General features: G+C 42.8%; 1 protein-coding gene across 1 annotated transcript in view; it reads left to right on the top strand.

The window, feature by feature from the left end:
- The first annotated feature begins 535 nt into the window (after positions 1–535).
- The window catches only part of LOC106570042 (uncharacterized), a 93,533-nt gene continuing 68,090 nt past the window's right edge, over positions 536–25,978 (top strand). The window contains exons 1-2 of the mRNA XM_014141968.3: positions 536–1,430; positions 15,957–16,068. Of these exons, the coding sequence (XP_013997443.3) occupies positions 1,252–1,430; positions 15,957–16,068 (291 nt within the window). The 5' untranslated portion in view covers positions 536–1,251. The remainder of the gene's footprint in view (positions 1,431–15,956; positions 16,069–25,978) is intronic.

The raw sequence follows: 25,978 nt of genomic DNA, 5'->3' as shown, positions 1-25,978 counted from the left end.
TTACCTAGCTTGCTTACTTTTTGTTGTTCTAAATAGAGACGGCTAGAAGGGCCATGGGTCACATTGGATTGTGTAGAAATGCAGGAAATTAGCTTCTGATGCACCCCAAAAATCTGGGGTCGGACCCCAAGACCCCCCACCAGGTTATGTCCCCCCAACTTCTAAAACCAAAATGTTGCCTCTGCCTTCAACTATCGGTCACCACCACAAGTTGGTTCAACTTCTTTAATTAATATCATTGTCTGATCCTGGCACTGTCCTTTCAGCACCTTTCGCTTAACATGTAATTTCATCAAGATCTGTTGCCTACGCCTATAATAGTCATACTCATCACTTATTATTGTTATTGTTACAAATAGAAGATTATCACTTCTCACAATGGTGCTCCTGTCTCAGCCTCCAGTATTTATGCTGCAATAGTTTATGTCGGGGGGCTAGGGCTAGTCTGTTATATCTGGAGTATTTCTTCTGTCTTATCCGGTGTCCTGTGTGAATTTTCCGATGAGGTTTCCGAGGCATGAGTGCAGCATGATCCTCAAACTTGGAATTTCGAGTTGGATGATCATTCAAACCGATTTTTCCCAGTCGGAGCTCCGTTTTTTTAATGAGCTCCCAGTTGTCTTGAACGCACTGACGTCAGATTATCTAGCCAAAAAGCACAAATGAGCTGTTATATTTATCCCAAAATCTGTCTATCAATAGTCTGGCTCTAATTGTGTCTATATTTGAGCGATTTACGCATCTGCAGGTATGTGGATTTCCTTAAAATGTTTGACTAACGCATCACAAGGGCTAGCTTTGGGCCACAACATCGGGAGTCTGTGTATTGGGTGCAGCAGCAATATGGTGCGGTTCAGACAAAAGTTGGATTCAAACATGTATTTGATAGTGAGGGACACATTTGACTTTACGACTGGTAAATAGTTCCTACAGGTTATACATATGCCGTTGTTGACAGGAAACGTTTATTTGTTGTTGGTGAAGTCGGAAACATTGTTATAGTGTTACTTTCCGTCGATACACACCAGAACGATGTACAACCGGGAGTCAAACCTACACTCAATACACAGACTCCCGGTGTTGTCACTCACCTGTGCGCAACTGCGCGTGCTACCGGAGAAAATGAAGTGCGAGGATCAGCTGTCATCTTGCTGTCAGCAGGTTCAGCTGAGCTTGTGTTTTTCATGTCAAGATTCGTGACAATTCGGTGTTTTGCCAGATCTCGACCTCGTGTCAGGAATTCACTTGAAGATGGCGAAAAAGAGTAGTTCCAAAAAGTCATTCAAAAGCTTGTTTTCTAAAAGCGAAGCCAATTTAACCGACTCTGTGGAGAAAGAGAAAGATGACGGTGGACGAAAAATATTTAAGCTCTTCAAATTCAAGAAAAAGTGGAAACCCAACAAAAATGAAGAGAAGCAAGTAGTCGTCGGGTAGGCTATGCCAAATACTTGAAATAGTTCCAGGCTTTTCTTTTTGAAACAACATAATGTTACTGGTTTGGTGGAATGACACCTGTCTTATTTCGTGATAACGTTACCATTATAATGTTCCACTGAAGTCCACAGACTTTGAATAGCATACTTTATTTATTTTGTGCATGACTTGAAATGAGTTCACACGTTTGTTATATTTATTGCCCGCATCTCTAAACAGTGGGAACACTTAGGTTTTAAAAAAAGATATGTTATTGTTTTGTCACATACACCGGATAGGTGCATTGAAACGTGTTGTTTTACAGGGTCAGCCATAGTAGTACGGCGCCCCTTAAGCAATTTAGGGTTAAGTGCCTTGTTCAAGGGCACAACGACAGATTTTTCACCTTGTTGGCTTGGGTCTTCAGCCACGACCTTTCGGTTAGCCTACTGGCCCAACACTCGAACCGCTAAACTACCTATTGCTGCTAGGTACAGTAATTGACTGGATAGGTATCATTATGGTTCATGATAGAGTATAACATTGAATACATCTGCAGGGTTTATCCCGTTTGTGGGGTAGCTTTTTCAAATATTTAGTGGTTGGCTGTAGCTAGTGTCAAACTTGCGACCCTGGGTTTCAATGCCAGTACAGTTCTAACAGATGTAAGGTTTAATTGTCAGGGCTCCAGGCTAACTTTTTCAGTTGGTAGCACCAGCCCATCATTCTGCAGTGTAACACAACAGAAAAAATAGGAATAATCATCTTATAATGTGATTATAAAGTCATTCATAAAGCTTTATTAAGAAGGGGACTACTTGGGGGACTACTCAATTGGAATTCAATGAATTAGATAATCCAGTGATTGTCATGAATTTATGAATTGTCATGAATTTAAGGTTTACAAGTAGGCTATTTTTGTTATATTATAGGCTAAAATAAATAAATAAAATAGGCTACTGCCAAAATAGGGCTGAAAACACATTAGGTCTAACTCTAAATATAAAACCTACTGCTAGTAGCATTGTATTAATCAGTAAACGTAATGTCCTAAAAAATACTTTGCAATGAGACCTAGTGCACTTATGATGACCGATGCACATTTCACACGCTCCATATTTTAAATCCATATCAGATATTTATTTGTAAAACAGTGTGTTTTGAGCTCAGTATTTAGCATTGAGAAACAAATACCTACAGAAAGCTGAGACCCTCCTTTCTATAATATGGACAACTGGTTGCTTCTAAATAATAATTATTCTAATGCCATGGTTGGTGTTTTGCATGACAAGAAATGAAAAAGCCAGGTAGGAGTTATGACAAGGTAGGAACCAAAGTGTTGGTCAGTGTTTCCCAGGGGACCCTAATTACATTTTAATAGATGTTACATTTAAGACAAATATTACACAATAGGCTCTCTGATTCAGAACATACTGTTCCACAAACAACATGCTGATATACACCACACTGAATGCAATTTGCAACCTCTATTAAGCATAGGGTTTCAAAGGTCGGAAACTTTCTGGAGATTTTCCGGACATTTTCCATGGGAAGTTAGCCCGTTAATTTTGGGAATTTTAGCTTATAACAGTTAACTTTCTTTGTGGGATACACATAAGGCAATTCTAGGTCTTGTGGCATATTTTGGTTAAACTATCCCCAATTCAATGGAATTGCAACCCTCTGCATGTGCAGTGCACTCTTCCATCACATGTACAGCTGATTCTCAAGATCTTGCACACTATTGAGATGCTATTGAGCCCACACTACTACACTGTCTGAGCCAAGAACTACATGCTTTCTGGTAAGTTTTGATTACAATACTGGGTGGGGTGAATATATTTTATATGACATACATAATTTTTTGTTAACTAGTAAATAGTAGCCTACAGCAAAGTGTGTTTAAATAATTTCTAACTTGTTAACAATTTCTGCTAGTTAGATTTTGGTACCATGTGGATTTTAGCATGCTTGAGCCTGCCAACTGAGGAATGTTAATTCACCTGTTTCCATACATGTTTCATTTTAAAACATTTATCTTACAAAGGAGCTGTTTAATCTAACTGCTTAACTATTTTTTTTACCCATTTTTTTCTAATCTTTACAGGAAAATGCCACAGACACTATCTAATGTGTGGAGACATTTCACTGCAGCTAATGTAGAAGGAAAACCGTGTACATTTGCAAATACTGTGCCAAATCATATGTGAAGAATGCAAAAAAGATGCGGAATCATCTGGCCATGTGCATAAAGTTCCCTCAACGCTCACAACAAGCAACCTCTGACAAAAGTCCCTCTACTGGTCTTCCCTGTGGCTCAGTTGGTAGAGCATGGTGTTTGCAATGCCAGCATGGTGTGTGCAATGCCAGGGTTGTGGGTTTGATTCCCACGGGGGGCCAGTACAAAAAAAAAAAAAATGCATGAAATGAAATATATGCATTCACTACTGTAAGTCGCTCTGGATAAGAGCGTCTGCTAAATGACTGAAATGTAAAATGTACTTCTATTTGAGGTGAAAATTATGAATCAGACACCTTATCGATAGCAACAGCTCATGGTCCTCCTGGAATCAGACGTTTTTTTGACTCAATGGAGGAACGTAGTCAGATAAATGCTGATGAATGTCTTGCTGGAGCTGTGTATGCAACTGGTTCACCTCTGATGCTCACAGGCAATGTGTATTGGAAGATATTTCTGAATGTTCTTCGCCCAGCATACACCCCTCCACCAGACATGCTTTATCTACTAATTTGCTGGATGCAGAGTTCAACAAAGTTCAAGTGAAGGTCAAGCAAATTATAGAGAAGCAGACTGTATTGCAATCATCTCTGATGGGTGGTCGAATGTTCGTGGGTAAGGAATAATTAACTACATAATCTCCACCCCTCAACCAGTATTCTACAAGAGCACAGACACAAGGGACAACAGACACACCGGTCTCTACATTGCAGATGAGCTGAAGGCAGTCATATATGACCTTGGACCACGGAAGGTATTTGCACGGGTGACAGACAATGCTGCGAACATGAAGGCTGCTTGGTCTAAAGTGGAGAAGTCCTACCCTCACATCACACCCATTGGCTGTGCTGCTCATGCATTGAATCTGCTCCTCAAGGACATCATGGCACTTAAAACAATGGATACACTCTACAATAGAGCCAAGGAAATGGTTAGATAGGTGAAGGGTCATCAAGATATAGCAGCAATCTACCTCATCAAGCAAAGTGATAAGAATAAGAGCACCGCATTGAAGCTGCCCAGCAACACCCGTTGGGGTGGTGTTGTCATCATGTTTGACAGTCTCCTGGAGGGGAAGGAGTCTCTCCAACAAATGGCCATATCACAGTCTGCCGATATGGACAGCCCCATCAAGAGGATCCTCCTGGATGTATTTTGAGAGAGAGTGGTATGCAGCCTGAAACTCCTGAAACCTATAGTAGTAGCCATTGCATGGATTGAGGGAGACAATGCCATCCTGTCTGATGTTCAGATTCTGCTTACAGATGTAAGAGAAGAAATCCTTACTGCCCTGCCCACTTCACTGTTGCTCCAAGCAGAATAAACTGCAGTTCTGAAATACATATTTTTTTTTTTAAGACTTCTGCCTGAAGCCCATACACGCTGCAGTGTACATGTTGGACCCCAAGTATGCTGGCAAGAGCATCCTGTCTGGTGCAGAGATCAATAAGGCCTATGGTGTCATCACTACTGTGTCTCGCCACCTTGGACTGGATGAGTGCAAGGTTCTTGGCAGTCTGGCGAAGTCGTGCCAACATATCTCAGCAGCCACCTGGTGGAAGGGACTTTGTGGATCTGAAGCTCTTTCCCCTGTTGCCTCCATCATCCTCCAAATCCCACCAATATCAGCCACCTCAGAGCGCAACTGGTCCTTGTTTGGGAACACACACAACAAAGTACGCAACAGGCTGACCAATACAAGGGTTGAAAAATTGGTGGCCATCAGGGCAAATTTGAGGCTTTTTGAGCCTGACAATGAGCCATCCTCAACAAGGTTGGAAAGTGACAGTGAAGATGAGGCGTCAGAGTCTGATGTTCAAGAGGTGGCCATTGAGGAGGTCCTGGGAGAAGACATGGAAGCCTGAGAGGAAGACAGCCAAAGCTTTAGTTTCTAGACTATCATTTTACAGATGTATGTTGGAAACGTTTTTGGTAGATGCGATGGATCATTCAAAATTTCCTTTCTTTTGTTGTTCAGTGAAATCATCCCATGTGAAGAGTCAACTCATTTAATTCATGTTCAATTCATAACAAAATAGTTGTTTTTATTTCTATTGGAAGGATTTAACCATTTGCAATTATGTCTACTTATGATAAGGTAAAATGTTTATGTTTCTGTCTCCATATGATATTATAAATACATTCAATGCAAAAAACATCTACATTTAAATGGCATTAATATTAATTTGCATATATTTTCATTAATTCCCAGGGAAAGTTTCCACCTCTGAATATTCCCCAAAATGCGCAACCCTAATTAAGCATGTGTCCCGAACGTCGTTGGACGCATACTCGGACCAAAGCACAGCGTGATTAAAGTTCCACATATTTATTTAAGCGAAACTTCCAAACAAAAAGAAACAAACAATCAACGTCTACTTATGATAAGGTAAAATGTTTATGTTTCTGTCTCCATATGATATTATAAATACATCCAATGCAAAAAACATCTACATTTAAATGGCATTAATATTAATTTGCATATATTTTCATTAATTCCCAGGGAAAGTTTCCACCTCTGAATATTCCCCAAAATGCGCAACCCTAACAAACAATCAACGAACCATGACATCAGAGGTGCCACATGCACTAACTCAAAACAAGATCCCACAAAACACAGTGGGGAAATGGCTGCCTAAATATGATCCCAAATCAGAGACAACGCTAAACAGCTGCCTCTGATTGGGAACCATACCAAGCACACCAACATAGAAATAATAAACCTAGAACATCCCCTAGTCATGCCCTGACCTATACCAGGTCAGGGCGTGACAGCACCCCCCCCCCCCCCCCAAAGGTGCGGACTCCGGCCGCAAAACCTGAAACCAACTGTGGGGGGGGGGGGGTGATTAGTGTCGGTGGCGGCTCCGGTGCAGGTCGTAGCCCCCGCCTGGATCCGGCCATGGCGCCGGGCTGAACACCGTGCCTGGACTGGGCATCGGCGCAAAGGAGGGCTCCGGCCATGGAGCTGGGTTGGACGCTGTGCCTGGACTGAGCACCGGCGCAAAGGAGGGCTCCGGCCATAGAGCTGGGTTGGACGCCGTGCCTGGACTGGGCACCGGCGCAGAGGAAGGCTCCGGCCTTGGAGCGGGACTGGACGCCGTGCCTGGACTGGGCACCGGCGCAGAGGAAGGCTCCCGCCTTGGAGCTGGACTGGACACTGTGCCTGGAGTGGGCATCGGCGCAGAGGAGGGCTCCGGCCTGTGGACCGTCGTAGGAGGCTCCGGCCTGTGGACTGTCGCAGGAGGCTCCGGACTGTGGACCGTCGCAGGAGGCTCCGGACTGTGGACCGTCGCAGGAGGCTCCGGACTGTGGACCGTCGCAGGAGGCTCCGGACTGTGGACCGTCGCAGGAGGCTCCGGACTGTGGACCGTCGCAGGAGGTTCCGGACTGTGGACTGTCGCAGGATGTTCCGGACTGTGGACCGTCGCAGGATGTTCCGGACTGTGGGTTGTCGCAGGAGGTTCTGGACTGTGAACCGTCGCTGGAAGCTCCGGACTTTGTACCGTCGCCGGAAGCTCTGGACTGTAAACCGTCGTTGGAGGCTCTGGACTGGGAACCGTCGCCGGAAGCTCTGGACTGTGAACTGTCGCCGGAAGCTCCTGACTGTAAATGCGCACTGGAGGCCTAGTGCGTGGAGCCGGTACAGGTGGCACCAGACTGGTGACACGCACTTCAGGGCAAGTGCGGGGAGCAGGCACAGGACGTACCGGACTGGGGAGGCGCACCGGAGGCCTGATGCGTAGGACCAGCACAGGTTGCACTGGACTGGTGACACGCTCTTCAGGGTGAGTGCGAGGAGCAAGCACAGGACGGACCGGACTGGGGAGGCGCACTGGAGGCCTGATGAGTTGGGCCGGCACAGGTTGTACCGGACTGGTGACACGCACTTCAGGGCGAGTGCGAGGAGCTGGCACAGGACGTACTAGGCTGTGAAGGCATACTGGAGACTTGGTGCGTAGAGCCGGCACAAATTTAACCGGAACGATGACACACTTCGCAGGGCGATTGCGGGGAGCTGGCACAGGACGCACCGGACTGGGGACACACACTTCAGGGCGAGTGCAAGGAGGGGACACAGGACGTACCGGACTGGGGAGGCGCACTGGAGACCTGATGCGTGGGACCGGTACAAGTTGCACCGGACTGGTGACACGCTCCTCCAAACGCCTGCGTTGCCGCATACTCCTAGCCAACTCCATTCTCCGGTATCCCTCCTCGCACTGTTCCATTAACTCCCAGGCGGGCTCTGGTACTCTCCTTGGGTCGACCGACCACCTCTCTATCTCCTCCCAGGTTGTCACTGGCTCACTCCCCGGCTCCGCCGACCACCCCGTGTGCCCCCCACCTTTGAGCTTTCCTTGTGGCCGCGAACCCCGGCGTCGTCGCTGTCCTCCCTTCTCTCCTTGCGTCTGCTTCCATGGCAGGCTTTTGTGTCCTGCCAAGATTTACTCCCAAGTCCAGGATGTCTTCTCCTCCTTGGTCTCTTCCCAAGCCCAGGATATCTTCTCCTCCTGGGCACACTGCTTGGTCCTGTTGTGGTGGGATCTTCTGTCACGAACGTCGTTGGAAGCATACTCGGACCAAAGCGCAGCGTGATTGAAGTTCCACATATTTATTTAAGCGAAACTTCCAAACAAAAAGAAACAAACAATCAACGAACCGTGACATCAGAGGTGCCACATGCACTAACTAAAAAACAAGATCCCACAAAACACAGTAGGGAAATGGCTGCCTAAATATGATCCCAAATCAGAGACAATGCTAAACAGCTGCCTCTGATTGGAAACCATACCAAGCACACCAACATAGAAATAATAAACCTAGAACATTCCCTAGTCACGCCCTGACCTACTATACCATAGAGAACCAAGGGCTCTCTATGGTCAGGGCGTGACAGCATGAAGCATATTGAGAATCGGACTGTTGATAAGTACTTAAGTATCACAGTAGGAGGCTGTTCCTTCTCTTGCTAGAACAAAATACGTACCTGCTGCGTACGAGTTGGTACCGACGAACCAGACGATTCTACTTGTAGAAACGCAATGCTCCTCAGTGGCCGATAACTTGGCTTTGAGCCAATGATAGAGCATACATCTCCATGTGGGGGAGCTGACAGGAGTGACAGCAAAAAGGAAAAAAGTGTTGTGCTAGGTAGCGAATGACACGCTAACGGTTTAGCTAACGTTAGCTAGCGAGCTAAAAAAAACTGTCTATGGGCTGGCACTATGGGATTATGGAGAGTGAATTAAATTGTTTCTTCGTCATCTGGCTAGCTAGTTAACTAGCTGTGGCCATCTGGCTAGTATCAACAAGGGCTTTCTACAACACTAGCTAGCTAGTTAGCTAACATTGGAAAGCTTCAAAGCAAAATACAGATGGAATAGCATTGCCAAACTAAGCTTAAGAATGCAACTCTACTGCCAATTTCTGTTTTGGAGTATTTTAACAAGGCTGATGGCTTCAATGTCGGTGTGGTCGAACACAAAAGAGATTGACCGCTGACACTGTTCAGAGGTGCTAAGTACACCCGGCACGCAAACGTTTGATAATCGTACTGGTATGTGGGAGCCATTAGAGTTAACGTTTGCTTTGCTCTAGTTCAGTGCATTAGGTAAATGGCATTGAGCTGGCCAGCTAGTTAGCGATTAGCGTTACACGTGCCAGCTTCCTTAGACCGACTAACTAGTGTTTTGCAAGACACACAAACTAATAGGAAAATACAGAAAACGTGGATTCATATTAAGAAGCAACGTGGAAAGCCACATGCATTGATAGTGTGCTGAGAGAAAGTCAACAGGGGGACCTGTGCTGCCTGCTTGAGAGACGGGGGGCGGGAGCCATCAGCCACGGGAGGGAGAGTATTTTTTTTTTTAAGAGAGAGAGAGAGAGAGAGAGAGAGAGAGAGAGAGAGAGAGAGAGAGAGAGAGAGAGAGAGAGAGAGGAGAGAGAGAGAGAGAGAGAGAGAGAGAGAGAGAGGAGAGAGAGAGAGAGAGAGAGAGAGAGAGAGAGAGAGAGAGAGAGAGAGAGACTCGTTAATTCCAGCAGCCGGCCCCAGCGAAACAGGCACAGTGGCAGGGCAGACACTTTTTTTTATTACAGGAATCTTGAGGATAATTCAAAATGTAGGACATTTTGATTGAGGTAATCAGGTAGAATGTGCAGATCGCACCAGTAAAATTTTACTCTCACAACCAAGTCAAAGGGTTGCAAAATTCGACTAAATGGTTGCAGTCTGGATCCCAGGCTATGTGGGGTCAGTTGATAATTGGAGTCCTAAAATATCCAATTTACGATTGGTGTGGTCCCTATACCATTACCTTGTGTAGATGCAGTATATTGTGTAGATATCATAGGAATCCTCCCAATGATATGATACCTGTCATATCACCTTTCATATTTGTTCACCATGACCTGCCATTCAAAATTGGCCCTCCTTGGCCCCAGACATTAAGGCAACAACATCATTGTTAGTCTGTGGATAACTATTCGATAACTTTTGTTCTTTCATACAGTTGTACTATCGTATTGATAGTTCCCCCAATAGTGGCGAATCCTCAGCTGCAATTCTGCGAAGGTGGTGGGGTGATTCAGAACCAGCAACCTTACAAGAGGTCCAGTCCCTATGGTGTTAAACCATACACAACACGCTAGACAGGATGCAGAGCTACCGGGTCAAACCATCCACTTTGCATGCTCATCTGAGGGTAGCCCAAACATGCAGTATTTACACACATTTATGTTTCTGTTGATCCTACAAAATTCTCAATGGCTTTATTTAGGTATGCTATGTGGTGATGAAACTTTGACCCTTATTTAGTGTCAAAGTTGAATATGAACAAACAGGTGAATGAGCGGCATAGCACATTACACAACAATCATGTGGTTGGTCATTTTAGACAGCGGCGGTTGACATCTGTTTTTATTGGCACCAATACACCAGGTTGCCTTATTTGAACAGTGCCAACTATACACCTCAATGCCTGGATCAACAGCAAGAGTAAACATTTCCTTTTCATAGAAGAGTTCATTCAAAGGCAGGAGGGCCAAACCAGTAAAACAATGGAGTTGAGGTTTAGGCTGTGTTTGTTTTGGTGGTGTTAGTCAATTCCAGGGTATCAAGGGTAGTTGCCGTGTTTGACTATTTAGTATAGGCTTTGGTGATAAATAAATTCCTTATGTTATAAAATCAATTTTACCAAGACAAATATGAGTGTTCCATGTTCTGAATCGTTCAGTGGGGTCTTTCTCTAACATATCATTAGCATTATACCCAAAAAGTCTGATTTTGTAACCGAATATATCCATTAATAAGCACAGAGCCTTGTTGATATAGCAGTGCAGGTTTCTCTGAACAACTTTTGAAGATTTTGCCTTTCGTGGTCGTCGTCTTCAAAGTTGTTTCCGTGTGTCGCAAAAGTAGCATGACATGAGTTGAAGTTAGTCACCCGAATTCTGGCCATCCTACAAAGATAAAAACTCCAATAACTTTTGAGCGGATTATGATAGAGGCATGAGGTCTGGACCATTGGTTTTCTTAGAGGATTATCTACACATCACCCATAACCCCTTCTAGTGAAACCACCTTTATCTCTTCAATGGGGAGTGGTGAAGGGGAAAGGTTTTAAGTACACATGTCTCCATGAAAATGTAAAAAAAATAATCCCATATGTGAGACTACATAAAAGATCATTACAATATCCAGTCAGCATTGCCAAAATCACACAGGTAAAGATACTTCCAAATATAGAGCACTTCATGCCGTTTAGTCTAAAAATCCAGTGTGGAGTGTTAACTGAACTTATCACGTAGTGCTCAGAGCAGTTGTGTGACAAGAGGAAACCTGGCCTCAGCATAACCCTTTTTCACAATTTAAAAATAAAATTTGTCTTGACATAACTGAAGACACGTCCCACTCCATTCTGTCCTTGTGCATAGCTTAGCTTCTTCACAGCCATCTGTCTAGACAGAATTTTAGCTACATTATCTGTATCTAAGGAGGACTGTCTATGGACATATTTATGCCTTAGCTCAGAGAAGGGGCACGAAGAGAAATTGGGTACTTTTCCAACCACTGTCCACACTCCCCTCTTCATAGTTCTACAATGGTAGCTAAATCAATAGTGAAAACAATATGTGCTTCATATTTTTGACCCAGTACCTTCTCCCATATCTGAATGTTACATTACCTTCTATTGTTCATGTTTAGCCATTTGACTATTGATCCCAAATGTCATGTCAACTCAGTGACCCCAGTACACTAGCATTCTTGTATGCTCCACTGTTACGTCCGTTGTTGGAATGAGACCAAGGTGCAGCGTGGTAGGCGTACATTTTATTTTATTAACAATGACACCGGGAAAAACAACAAAATACGAAAATGAACGTAAAGCTACATGCAGTGCAGAAAGCAACTACACACAAACAAGATCCCACAATCACAGGTGGGAAAAAGGGCTGCCTAAGTATGATCCCCAATCAGAGACAACGATAAACAGCTGCCTCTGATTGGGAACCATACTAGGCCAACAAAGAAATAGAAACATAGATATGCCCACCCAAGTCACACCCTGACCTAATAAAATAGAGAATAAAAAAGGCTCTCTAAAGTCAGGGCGTGACATCCACAATGCGTTTTCTGGATCTCGAAACAACGCTTCCGTCAATAGAACTTATTGGTTTACCGGGAGGTGTGTAAATAAGAGTATGTTTACCTGCAAATAAGGCATATCAGCAAGAGATAATAGTAGTTTACTCTGTAGAATTCTCGTGTTTTATAGCACTGTATTTATTGCCCAACATTTGAGTTAAACAGATGTCAAATAGATGTTTTTGAATAAGGTCTACCTTTACCAAAGTGTGGCAAGGTTATCTCACATACTGTGCACAATTACTAGGAGCTACACAGGTATGCTTCACCCCTCAGGCTCTGGGTGAAACTTCCTAGACGCCACAGAACTTCATATTATATATGCATGCTTGCACATGTGTGTCAATACCAGTCTCCCCCTTACTACTACACTGAACAGAAATTTAAAAACAACATGCAACAATTTCAAAGATGTTACACATAAGGAAATCAGTCAATTAAAATAAATTCATTAGTCCCTAATCTATGGATTTTACTGGAAATACAGATATGCATCTGTTGGTCACAGATACGTAAAAGGTGGGGACGTGGATCAGAAAACCAGTCAGTATCTGGTGCAACCACAATTTGCATCATGCAGCGCGACACATCTCCTTTGCATAGAGTTGATCAGGCTGTTGATTGTGGCCTATGGAATGCAAAGTTGCTGGATATTGTCGGGAACTGGAACAGGGCATCACAAGGCATCACAACCATGCTCAATAGTGACATGTCTGGTGAGTATGCAGGCCATGGAAGAACTGGGACATTTTCAGCTTCCAGGAATTGTGTACAGATCTTTGCAACATGTGGCCGTGCATTATCATGCTGAAACATGATGTGATGGCGGCGGATGAATGACACGACAATGGGCCTCGTCATGGCATCTCTGTACATTCAAATTGCCATTGATAAAATGCAATTGTGTTTGTTGTCCGTAGTTTATGCCTGCCCGTACCATAACCCCACCGCCACCATGGGTCACTCTGTTCACAACATTGACATCAGCAAACCATCTGTCATCTGCCTTGTACAGTTGAAACCAGGATTCCTCCTTGAAGAGCACACTTCAGTGGCCATAGAAGGTGAGCATTTGCCCACTGAAGTCAGTTACGATGCTAAACTGCAGTCAGGTCAAGACCATGGTGAAGACAAGGAGCACGCAGATGAGCTTCCCTGAGATGGTTTCTGACAGTTTGCAGAAATTCTTCAGTTGTGCAAACCCAAAGTTTCATCAGCTTTCCGGGTGGCTCGTCTCAGACCATCCTGCAAGTGAAGAAGCCAGATGTGGAGGTCCTGGGCTGGCGTGGTTACATCTAGTCTGAGGTTGTGAGGCTGTTTGGACGTACCGCCAAATTCTCTAAAATGACGTTGGTAGAGAAATGAACATTCAATTCTCTGGCAACGGCTCTGGTCGACATTCCTGCAGTCAGCATGTCAATTGCACTGTCATGTCCTGACCAGTAAAAGGGGTCATTTGTCATTGTAGTATGGTCAGGGCGTGGCAGGGGGTGTTGTTTTTGTGTGTTTTGGGGTTGGTTTGTTTCATGGGGATTTGTTGTAGTTTTCATTTTCTATGTTCATTTTCTATGTGTGGCCGAGTATGGTTTCCAATCAGAGGCAGGTGTCTTTCGTTGTCTCTGATTGGAAGCCATACTTAGGCAGCCTGTTTTTTCCTGTGGGTTGTGGGTGGTTGTTTTCCGTATTGTCTGTGCACCTTACGGAACTGTTTTGTCGTATTGTTTATTTTGGTTAAGTGTTCACGTTAATAAAAGAAGATGAGCACTTTACACGCTGCGCCTTGGTCCAATCCTTCTGACAGTTATGACATGCACACTCCCTCAACTTGAGACATCTGTGGCATTGTGTTGTGTGACAAATTTTAGAGTTGCCTTTTATTGTCCCTAGCACAAGGTGCACAGGTGTAATGATCATGCTGTTTAATCAGCTTCTTGATACGCTACAACTGTCAGGTGGATGGATTATCTTGGCAAAGGAGAAATGCTCACTGAGAGGAATGTAAACAAATGTGTGCACAAAATTGGTGAGAAATACACTTTTTGTGCGTATTGAACATTTCTGGGATCTTTTATTGCAGCCCATGAAACATGGGACCAACCCAGACCATGTTGCGTTTATATTTTTGATTACTATACACTGAACAAAAATATAAACGGAACATGCAACAATTTCAAAGATTTTGCTTAGTATAGTTTGTTGTCAACCTTAATTAGGCTATATACTGTATGCATGTGATTCTATTAACGATTAAGGTTGGCATAACGCGTCGTTTGAGCAGAACTTTAAAATCCCAAATTGAATTTGTGAATAATAGCCTGAGCCCTTAAGGTGAGCCTTACAGTATATTAAATCATTTGAATAGGGAAACTGGGTGGCTTGGCTGGCTGTGAACCAATATATCTCTATGCAAATCCTGAACTCTTAAAGTGTCCTGTCTAGTTGCACTGAGGCGCTCCTCACTTTCTCCCTCTATTTCTGCCTGTGCAGCTGAAGGAGGCTCTTTAGGTATGCCCAGTTGAACAGCAGCCAAATCATGTCTTAGATAGGAAGATGTTGGTCTATGAGCCTTTATATGAAGTCTTTATGAAGCCCACACAAGCAAGGCATTGTGCTTCTGTCGGGGTATACATGCCACCGGGGAAGGATCTTGGAAGATGACATGACCCGTCTACATGCATCAGCACTCTTCCCTCTGAGCCAGAGAAACAGCAACATACAAACATCAATTACATCACACCTGCCCAGACCCACTAGCATACACCCCCATGGCCTTAAACTGCACCATTTTGTTTCTCTCTGTCGCCCACACACTTTCTATTTTTAGATAATTTAGCATTTGACCTTTCCATTGCGTTAATGACTGAGGATTGGTTGATTTCCAGCTTTTAAATATACTATATATTTTTAATATGATTAACGAGAAAGGTATCGTCCAACCCATCAGGTATCTCACTTTACCCTCATATGCCATGTCTTGATATATGCAGACAAATGCATTAAAAGTACATTTCCATTGTAATACTTCTGACAGCCAACTTTCTAACTCCGCCCATAGCTTGTGGAGGCCAGATGACCTGGCCTCCACAAACACCCGACTTCAACCAAATTGAGATGGTTTGTGATGAGTTGGACCGCAGAGTGATGGAAAAGCAGCCAACAAGTGCTCAGCATATGTGGGAACATCTTCAAGACTGTTGGAAAAGCATTCCAGGTGAAGCTGGTTGAGAGAATGCCAAGAGTGTGCAAAGCTGTCATCGAGGCGAAGGGTGGCTACTTTGAAGAATCTGAAATATAAAATATATTTTGATTTCTTTTACACTTTTTTGGTTACTACATGATTCCATGTGTTATTTCATAGTTTTGATGCCTTCACTATTATTCTACAATGTAGAAAATAGTAAAGAATTAAGAAAAACCCATGAATGAGTACAGGTGTGTTCAAACTTTTGACTGTTACTTTATAAAGTATAAAAAATATTTTCTCAAGCAACCTGAACATGGTCAGTCTGCACATTCTAAAGGTGGTATAGTGTTAACAGCTCAAGAGGTTGAAGCGCTAGAGCGAGTGGAATAATAATAAGATGTAAGAAATCTAGAGTTGTGCTTTGCCTTCAGCAAGCACACCTAATCAGGTTGTATTTGTGTGTTCTCCAGTGCTGCTGAGACCAATGGATCTGGTGGTGATGCCCTGGGGAGGGATGCTAAGGATTGGCCTGATGTCAGTCACACCAAGACAACCAGATCTCTGACTGCTCCCAGATCAAAGGTCAGTTAAGGCATCCGCATGCATCCCAACCAAAACAGTTCGGTAGAGTTTATGCCTATATTTTGATGACATTTTGTGACGTTTCGGTGGAATTCGGTCAGGGTTTTTTCAGTTGTTCCGGCACACAGCATTTTTTCTGGAGGCTATCCGAAGTTCGGACCAAAGTCTACGGCCCTTCGTCGGTGATTGGTCAACAGTAGTGATTCTTCAATAAAGTATTTCTTGTCGTTCAACAAGAGATAACTCGTTTTCATATTTTTCCATTGAAAAATACTGCACCAAACATCTCTGGTTAGATGTAAAATTGTTTGACTAATATCTCTTTGAAACAAACGTCAAAATTAATGACACATTTCTTGAGTTATCTTAGATTATTTCAGACTATTTTGAGTAAGTATATACTGGCTACGGCACCTCAAAATGGACAAACAAACACTCGTTTGGTTCAGCTCGCCAAGTTCGACTAGGCGCCAGCCGAACTGAAGCATGCTTTTAGGGTTTGTCAGTCCTTCTGGAGATACAGTGCATTTGGAAAGTATTCAGACCCCTTCACTTTTTCCACATTTTGTTACATTACAGCCTTATTCTAAAATGTATTCAACTAATTTTAATCTAATACCCCATAATGACAAAGCGAAAACAAGTTTAGACATTTTTGCAAATGTATTAAAAATAAAAAACATAAATACCTTACTTAAATACAGTTGAAGTCGGAAGTTTACATACACTGTGCATTTAAAAAGCTTGGAAAATTCCAGAAAATGATATCATGGCTTTAGAAGCTTCTGATAGGCTAATTGACATCATTTGAGTCAATTGGAGGTGTACCTGTGGATGTATTTCAAAGCCTACCTTCAAACTCAGTGCCTCTTTGCTTGACATCATGGGAAAATCAAAAGAAATCAGCCAAGACCTCAGAAAAGAAATTGTAGACCTCCACAAGTCTGGTTCATCCTTGGGAGCAATTTCCAAACGCCTGCATGTACCACGTTCATCTGTACAAACAATAGTACGCAAGAATAAACACCATGGGACCACGCAGACATCATACCGCTCAGGAAGGAGACGCATTCTGTCTCCTAGAGATGAACGTACTTTGGTGCGAAAAGTGCAAATCAATCCCAGAACAACAGCAAAGGACCTTGTGAAGATGCTGGAGGAAACAGGTATAAAAGTATCTATATCTATATCTATATCCACAGTAAAACGAGTCCTATATCGAGATAACCTGAAAGGCCGCTCACCAAGGAAGAATCCACTGCTCCAAAACCGCCATAAAAAGCCAGACTACGGTTTGCAACTGCACATGGGGACACAGATTGTACTTTTTGGAGAAATGTCCTCTGGTCTGATGAAACAAAAATAGAACTGTTTGGCCTTAATGACCATCATTATGTTTGGAGGAAAAGGGGGACGCTTGCAAGCCGAAGAACACCATCCCAACCGTGAAGCACGGGGGTGGCAGCATCATGTTGTGGGGGTGCTTTGCTGCAGGAGGGACTGGTGCACTTCACAAAATAGATGGCATCATGAGGCAGGAAAATTATGTGGATATATTGAAGCAACATCAAGACATCAGTCAGGAAGTTAAAGCTGGGTTGCAAATGGGTCTTCCAAATGGACAATGACCCCAAGCATCCTTCCAAAGTTGTGGCAAAATGCTTAAGGACAACAAAGTCAAGGTATTGGAGTGGCCATCACAAGGCCCTGACCTCAATCTTATAGAACATTTGTGGGCAGAACTGAAAAACCGTGTGCGAGCATGGAGGTCTACAAACCTGACTCATTTACACCAGCTCTGTCAGAAGGATTGGGCCAAAATTCACCCAACTTACTGTGGGAAGCTTGTGGAAGGCTACCCGAAATGTTTGACCCAAGTTAAACAACTTAAAGGCAATGCTACCAAATACTAATTGAGTGTATGTAAATTTCTGACCCACTGGGAATGTGATGAAATAAATAACATGTGAAATAAATCATTCTCTACTATTATGCTGACATTTCACATTCATAAAATAAAGTGTTGATCCTAACTGACCTAAGACAGGGAATTGTTACTAGGATTAAATGTCAAGAATTGTGAAAAACGGAGTTGAAATGTATTTGGCTAAGGTGTATGTCAACTTCCGACTTCAACTGTATGTATTCAGACCATTTTCTATGAGATTCAATTGATTGGACATGATTTGGAAAGGCTGTCTATTAAGGGACTGTCTATATAAGGGCCCAGAGTTGACAGTGCACGTCAGAGAAAAAAACAATCCATGAGGTCGAAGGAATGGTCCTTGGAGCTCAGAGACAGGATTGTGTCGAGGCACAGGGTACCAAAACATTTCAGCAGCATTGAAGGTCCCCATCATTCTTAAATGGAAGAAGTTTGTAACCACCAAGACTCTTCCAATTCCTGTGACGATCGTCAAAAGGAGTAGACCAAGGTGCAGCGTGGTGAGTGCTCATGATAAATACATTTTAACTCAGAACACTAAAGCAAAACAATAAACAACAGAAAACGACCATCACGTTCTGCAGGCTAAACTGAGCTGTACAAAAACAAGATCCCACACGGAAGGAGGGAAAAAGGGATGCCTAAGTATGATTCCTAATCAGAGACAACGATAGACATCTGCCTCTGATTAGGAACCATACTCGGCTCAACACAAAGAAATAGAAAACATAGAATGGAACATAGAAATACCACAACCTAGATTGCCCACCCCATATCACACCCTGACCTAACCAAACTAGAGGAAATAAAACGTCTCTAAGGTCAGGGCGTGACACACCCGGCCAAACTAAACAACCGGGGGAGAAGGGCCTTGGTCAGGGAGGTGAACAAGAACCTGATGGTGACTGACAGAGCACCAAAGTTCCTCTGTGGAGATGGGAGAACCTTCCAGAAGGACAACCATCTCTGCAGCACTCCACCAATCAGGCCTTTATGGTATAGTGGCCAGACGAAAGCCACTCCTCAGTAAAAGGCCCATGACAACCCGCTTGGAGTTTGCCAAAAGGCACCTTACTACAGTGGTTGCTCCACTAAAAGTTTTGAGATTATGCTGTGGGACTTAGAGGTAATTTGTGGTTTAGTACTGTACCCTCCGTCACCACTTCATTGCTCCAGACCAGCGCAAGGGGGAGTTGGAGAACTGATTATGCTTTTGGGTCCTACTGTGTCTCTAACTGACAATGAATGGGCGACATAAACCTAAATAGAAACTGATAATTGTGCACGACTTCAGTATTACTTACTAAAACTGTTGTTACACTAAGGTTTTTATTAATTTATTTTGTTAGGATTCTTTTTCTCTTACTGTAGTGCTGTAGGCCATGTTGTACAGCGTTTGAGTGGCGCAGCGGTCTAAGACACTGCATAGCAGTGCAAGCTGTGTTGCTACAGCTGCTGGTTCAATACCTGTGCTGGTCTCGACTGGGAGACCCATGAGATGACTGTAGGTTTTTGGTTTCTCTCCCTCTAAAAACAGAAATAAATCATTATAAATAACAAACTGGCTTTATTTACAAATGAGTAACCATGTCTCACCCCATGTTCAAGAATGATATTTTTGTCGCTAATTTTACATTATTTGGAAACGAAATCATCTCCAAAATATTGTTATTTTTTTAAACAAAGTGATTATTATTATTATTAATTTAGTATTATATAAAAGCCCGTTGGATATTCTCACAGATATATTATTAACCTTGTTATTAGCAGGACAGTATATTGGTCATGGCTCCCGAGTGGCATACAATGGGATTGCCTTGCAGTTCTCCAGCTGTATCCACTGAAAGTGCGTGAGGTTCAAGGCACGAGGGCAGGGGGCACGGGATGGGCCACAGAGCCGTGCACAGAAGACGGACCTAGCACATGGGGGAGGGGGGGTGGACCCCCACCCCGTCACACTGGGTAGCACAGAGCAACACTTTAAGGGGCATTGCGCTAATAATGGTGCTGACGGGGAAACGTTCCCTCTGTTCTTAGTGCCAGTCTGCACGTTCAAGCTAAAACAATGTAATTAATAATAGCATCTTTATGCTTTCGTTAATAAAATAGTGATAAAAATACTCTTTCAAAATGCCAATGTTTATTTAGTTATGCATCCATAATGAATTACTATGGGAATAAATATCACTGACTTACAGAAATATTGGAACAAAGTTGTCTAATGAAGGTAAACAAATTGTTGCTTACTGGAAAATACTCTTTCAAACACACACGGTCATGTTGTACAGCGCCATTATGGTTATTAGCAGGTAGCTGGACAATATACTTGCCTAGAAGGAGGCTAGGGGGAGAATTATATCGTCAAATGTATTTCTAAGTTAGGTTGGCTGTATCACAACCGGCCGTGATTGGTTGCAATTTCAGTTTAATCCACCAGAAAAGACAAAACAAATAATTCCACAAAAAGTATTATTATGTATCACATCTGACCGTGATTGGGAGTCCCACAGGACGGCACACAACTGGCCCAGCATTTCTCTCCCTCTAAAAACAGAAATAAATGTTTTGGCCTTTACAAATATTATTTTGGCCATTATTCAGATTACAATTGCTCACTTTTGAAAACGAAATAACCTCCAAAATATCGTTATATATTATCAAGTTGATGACACGGTCATATAGCCCGGCACCTACATTGTAACGTTCATCTGTGGAAGAAGGAGTAGACCAAAGTGCAGCATGGTACGTTTTCATGATGTTTATTATAACTGAACGCTGAAACAAAAAAACTAAGTGGAACAAAACCCCACAGCTCTGTCAGGTGAACACACCAAACAGAAAACAACTACCCACACCAACCCTGTGGGAAAGTATGGTTCCCAATCAGAGACAACGATAGACAGCTGTCCCTGATTGAGAACCATACCCGGCCAAAACAAAGAAATACCAAAACATAGAAAAAGGAACATAGAATGCCCACCCTAGTCACACCCTGGCCTAATCAAAATAGAGAATAAAAACCTCTCTATGGCCAGGGCATTCTGAACCTGAACCTATAGGGGAGGGTCTGGGTGGGCTTTTCTCCGTAGTGGCGGCTCCGGACAGGCGGGCAACTCTGGCAGCTCCAGTCAGGCAGGCGACTCTGGCAGCGCCGGACTGGAGTCAGGCACAGGACTCACCAGGCTGGGGAGACTTGCAGGAGGCCTGGCTCTGAGCGCAGGCACAGGATTCACCAGGCTGGGGAGACAAGACATGCAGGAGGCCTGGCTTTGGGAGCAGGCACAGGATAGACCGGGCTATGGGGGAGCACTGGAGATCTGGTGCGTAGGCTTGACACCACACTTTAACTAGGCAAGTCAGTTAAGAACAAATTCTTATTTACAAGGACAGCCTACTCCTTCCTCCCTGTCAGAGAATTGAACCCCGGTCTCCCGCGTTCCCTACTCTCTATTACAGCCACTATTGAAGGCTATCAACTGCTTCTCAAAGATGCCCTCTGGTGGTCAAACTAGCACTAACTAGCATTAATGGTACCAGTGGTTCACACTTAAATAACGTGCCATAGAATTCTGCGGCACCATGCAAGCTGCACCGCAGTACGCTGCAACTTTTAAAGGATGAACCACTGTACTCTCAGACCGTGAGAAACAAGATTCTTTGGCCTGAATGCCAAGCGTTATGTCTGGAGGGAACCAGGCACCGCTCATCACCTGTCCAATACCATCCCTACGGTGAAGCATGGTGGCAGCATCATGTGGGGATGTTTTCAGCAGCAGGGACTGGGAGACTAGTCAGGATCAATGGAAAGATGAACGGAGCAAAGTACAGAGAGATCCTTGATGAAAACCTCTTCCAGAGCGCTTAGGACCTCAGACTGGGGCGAAGGTTCGCCTTCCAACAGGACAACGACCCTAAGCACACAGCCAAGACAACGCAGAAGGGGCTTTGTGACAAGTCTCTGAATGTCCTTGAGTGGGCCAGCAAGAGCCCGGACTTGAACCCGATCGAACATCTCTGGAGAGACTTGAAAATAGCTGTGCAGTGTCACTCCCCATCCAACCTGACAGAGCTTGAGAGGATCTGCAGAGAAAAATGGGAGAAACTCCCCAAATACAGGTGTGCCAAGAAGACTCGAGGCTGTAATCACTGCCAAAGGTGCTTCAACAAAGTACTGAGTAAAGGGACTGAATACTTAAGTAAATGTGATAATTCAGGTTTTTATTATTAATACATTTGCAAAATAAAAACTGTTTTTGCTTTGTTATTATGGGATATTGTGTGTAGATTGACGAGGGGAATATAAAAATAAAAAATAAAAATATATATTTTAGAATACTGCTGTAACGCAGAGGTGGGACCAAGTCATTGTTTTACAAGTCACAAGTAAGTCTTAAGTCTTAGCACTCAAGTCCCAAGTCAAGACAGGGAAGTCCGAGTCAAGTCTCAAGTCAATTCTCAAGTCCTAAACTGTGAGTTTCGAGTCCTAAACAAGTCATAATGTGCTCTTCGCCAAATGTAATACCATTTCATATTTTTAACAAGGGTAATAGTTAGTATATTACATTTACGCAAATCATGAATGCTTTTACAAATATATATATTTATTACTTTAAAAAATAAACGTTATATTTTGATGGAAATATATGGGTAGCCATGAGAAAGAACCGCGCCATCAGGCGATGTAGGCTTGTACACAACAAACGAACAAACAAACACACACACACACACACACACACACACACACACACACACACACACACACACACACACACACACACACACACACACACACACACACACACACACACACACACACACACACACACACACACACACACACCCTCTGTGGTTACATCAGGCAGGATTTAGGCTACCAACTGCCTAGCCAGTTGTAGCTCAATCTTGGGTGCAATGATCACGTTCCCGCACCGACTGACTGTGTGGAGGCTCATTGATTTAACTTTACGTTAGCCTACATGCTACACTAGCAAAGTTATATATAGCTGTCGGCTATATTAGCCACGACTTACCGTTCTTTGTGCAGCTTCAAATGTCGAACAAAGTTGGAAGGAATTGCACCTCCGTCTGTAATTTTAATGATGTACTTCTTACTCCATACATTTTACCTGACACCCAAAAGTACTCGTTACATTTTGAATGCTTAGCAGACAGGAAAATTGTTTAATTCACACACTTATCAAGAGAACATCTCTTGTCATCTCTACTGCCTCTGATCTGGCGGACTCACTAAACACATGCTTTGTTTGTAAATTATTTCTGACTGTTGGAGGATGCCCCTGGCTATCCGTAAATAAAAACAAAACAAGAAAATTATGCTGTCTGGTTTGCTTTATATAAGGAATTTGAAATTATTTATACTTTTACTTTTGATACTTAAGTGTATTTTAGCAATTACATTTACTTTTGATACCTAAGTATATTTAAAACCAAATACTTTTACTTAAGTAGTATTCTACTGGGTGACTTTACATTTACATTTACATTTTAATCATTTAGCAGACGCTCTTATCCAGAGCGACTTACAGTAGTGAATGCATACATTTCATACATTTTTTCCCCCGTACTGGTCCCCCGTGGGAATCGAACCCACAACCCTGGCGTTGCAAACACCAATGCTCTACCAACTGAGCCTTTACTTTTACTCAAGTATGACAATTGGGTACCTTTTCCACCACTGCAAATCATTCACGAGAGAAATCAAGTCAAGAACACTGTGTGACACTGAGTCTTAGTTATCATTGATCAAATCAGAGGAAGAGGCGAAGCGAGAAGTTTCACTCTCGCCAAAATCTGTCCAAAATAAGCCCAATACATTTCTATGTACTTATTTTGGACCTAAGCTTGTCACCTACCTTCCCGTCTTTGGGACAACGACTTCCCTTGTTAGGGCGGAGACATGAGCATATCATCATTATATACAGATCTCTGGACAGATCACATTTTACGCCTGCTACATTAGGTTTATACACACAGACTGCATGAGAGAGGAACGTACACAACGACGAGAGGGACAGAGACAGTGTTTGAAAGTATTCCTAGTAAAATAATTTTTTCAGACAGCTCTGCAGCGTACAGTATGGGGAGGACGTAATGTTAGATGGCCTGGCTGGCTGACTGCTACTGCCTGAACATAAATTAGATGATTACTTTAAGGCATGAAAAATAATACCTGAAATATTGTATTATTTCATAGTAATTTCCTATTTTTCTATTGATGTGTACCCAATGTGTACCTGACAGAGACAATGGAATATTTTCAATGTTTTGGCAATTTAATCGTCACTATTTTTGGCTTTGAAATTACCATTAAAAAGCTAAAACATCATTGTAACGTCATTATTTCATAATGCATTTCATGTTAAGAAAATATGATCTAAACCAAAATAAAAACATTTGATTATTTTTAATAATCGAACCGGCCTCAAAAAGCACTAATCGCTCAGCACTTTCAAATACTTCAAATAGAAGTAGTGGATTTTAGCCACATGTTTTTGAAAATACAAAAATACACAGAAAATAAGTATTTAAAAAATCTGTCATATTCTTGCACTTTAGGCTATCCTTCTCTCTCAAACGTTAGGTAATCTGTGTCTCTTAAGTTGTCGCCACCGCTGTCGGCCCATCTGGAGATCTATTTAAGCAATACTATATGAGAGGCCATGAGTTATGACATTTTTATCATGGCTGTGCTGTGATCATAGAATATACTGTAATGTATGTCCAAAGTACTTCAGTTGTTCCTTTCCCTTAAACCTAATGTAATGTGAAACTGTTGTAGCTCATCACACGACATGGGTTTTACCTTTGTGTTTGTCTAGGTTGTGTCTAGGATATCTCTATGTTTGTCCTAGTCTAGTGACTCCATTTGTAACTCAATTTTGTCCAGTGCTGTTTGCTGTAGTGTTTTCAGCTCAACTGCCAGTTCTGTGTGGATATTTGTGATGATGGTCAGTATATTTGCTGCGGTATTATCCCAGTGGGGTTCCAGTTCTAGTAGACGTTTGCTCTGTAGTCATTGTCCACTGTCCTCAAAGTCTTTTTTCAGTTATGCCCAATATGGGTGCAGCTGATCCCCGTACTGGATCTTACCACTTCACTTACTGTAATAACTGTAGCTCAGTTTGAGAAATAGTAATGCACATGAATCAAAAAATGTAATTATATCACCATGGGAATAGAATCATAGTTACAATTCTGTAAAAAATTAAAAAAATTAAAAATGTTGTATACAATTATGTCAAAAATATATTTCCTTATCAGCTTATCAGCTATGGTATCCATTTAATTTGCTTTACTGTAGTATGACTGTAGCTCACTCCTAACTGTTAAGGTGCAGTATCTTTTTTCAGTAGTGGTGCTTGGGTAAAGAAATTAAGCCATATTACAACCTATGTGTTCTGATAATTGCGTGGTTTTCTCTATAAATCCTGTTAGTTCATATGCTTTGTGACCGTGATATATAGGCCTAAAGAAGACAATAAGAAGACGGTGGCAGAATAAATTCAACTACACTTTTGTTTCAACACAAAACTGGAGAGCAACCACAAAATCCACAATGCGTATTGCATGTAACAAACAGTTACATGACCAACAGCATGGTCAAGCAAGTTAATGTTTCCAACCACTAAACAACTATTAATTTAGAACCACAGAGAGTTACCTGAAGTCGCAAAGAAAACAGGAGCTGCCTCCCCTATTCCAGCACCATTTCAACTTCAACATTTCAACATCATCAAATCACCTATGCTTAGTCTAATACAATGACAACTAGGGCTGACCCCAATAAGTCAACTGTTCGATTGTTTGGTCGTTAGGCTGTTGGTCGACCGAGATTGTTTTAGTCGAGCAGTAACAAATCTATATTGCGGATGGCCTAGAATAAAAGGCCATTTATGCTTGATTTGAAAATGTGGTCAGTGGCTCCACATGGAGGGTGTGATGCAG

The sequence above is a fragment of the Salmo salar genome, chromosome 14 (genome assembly GCF_965601325.2).
Source record: "Salmo salar chromosome 14, fSalSal1, whole genome shotgun sequence".
In the NCBI taxonomy this organism is placed as follows: Eukaryota; Metazoa; Chordata; class Actinopteri; order Salmoniformes; family Salmonidae; genus Salmo; species Salmo salar.
Note: the sequence above shows the minus strand (reverse complement) of the source record. Positions and strands in the feature narration are given on the sequence as shown.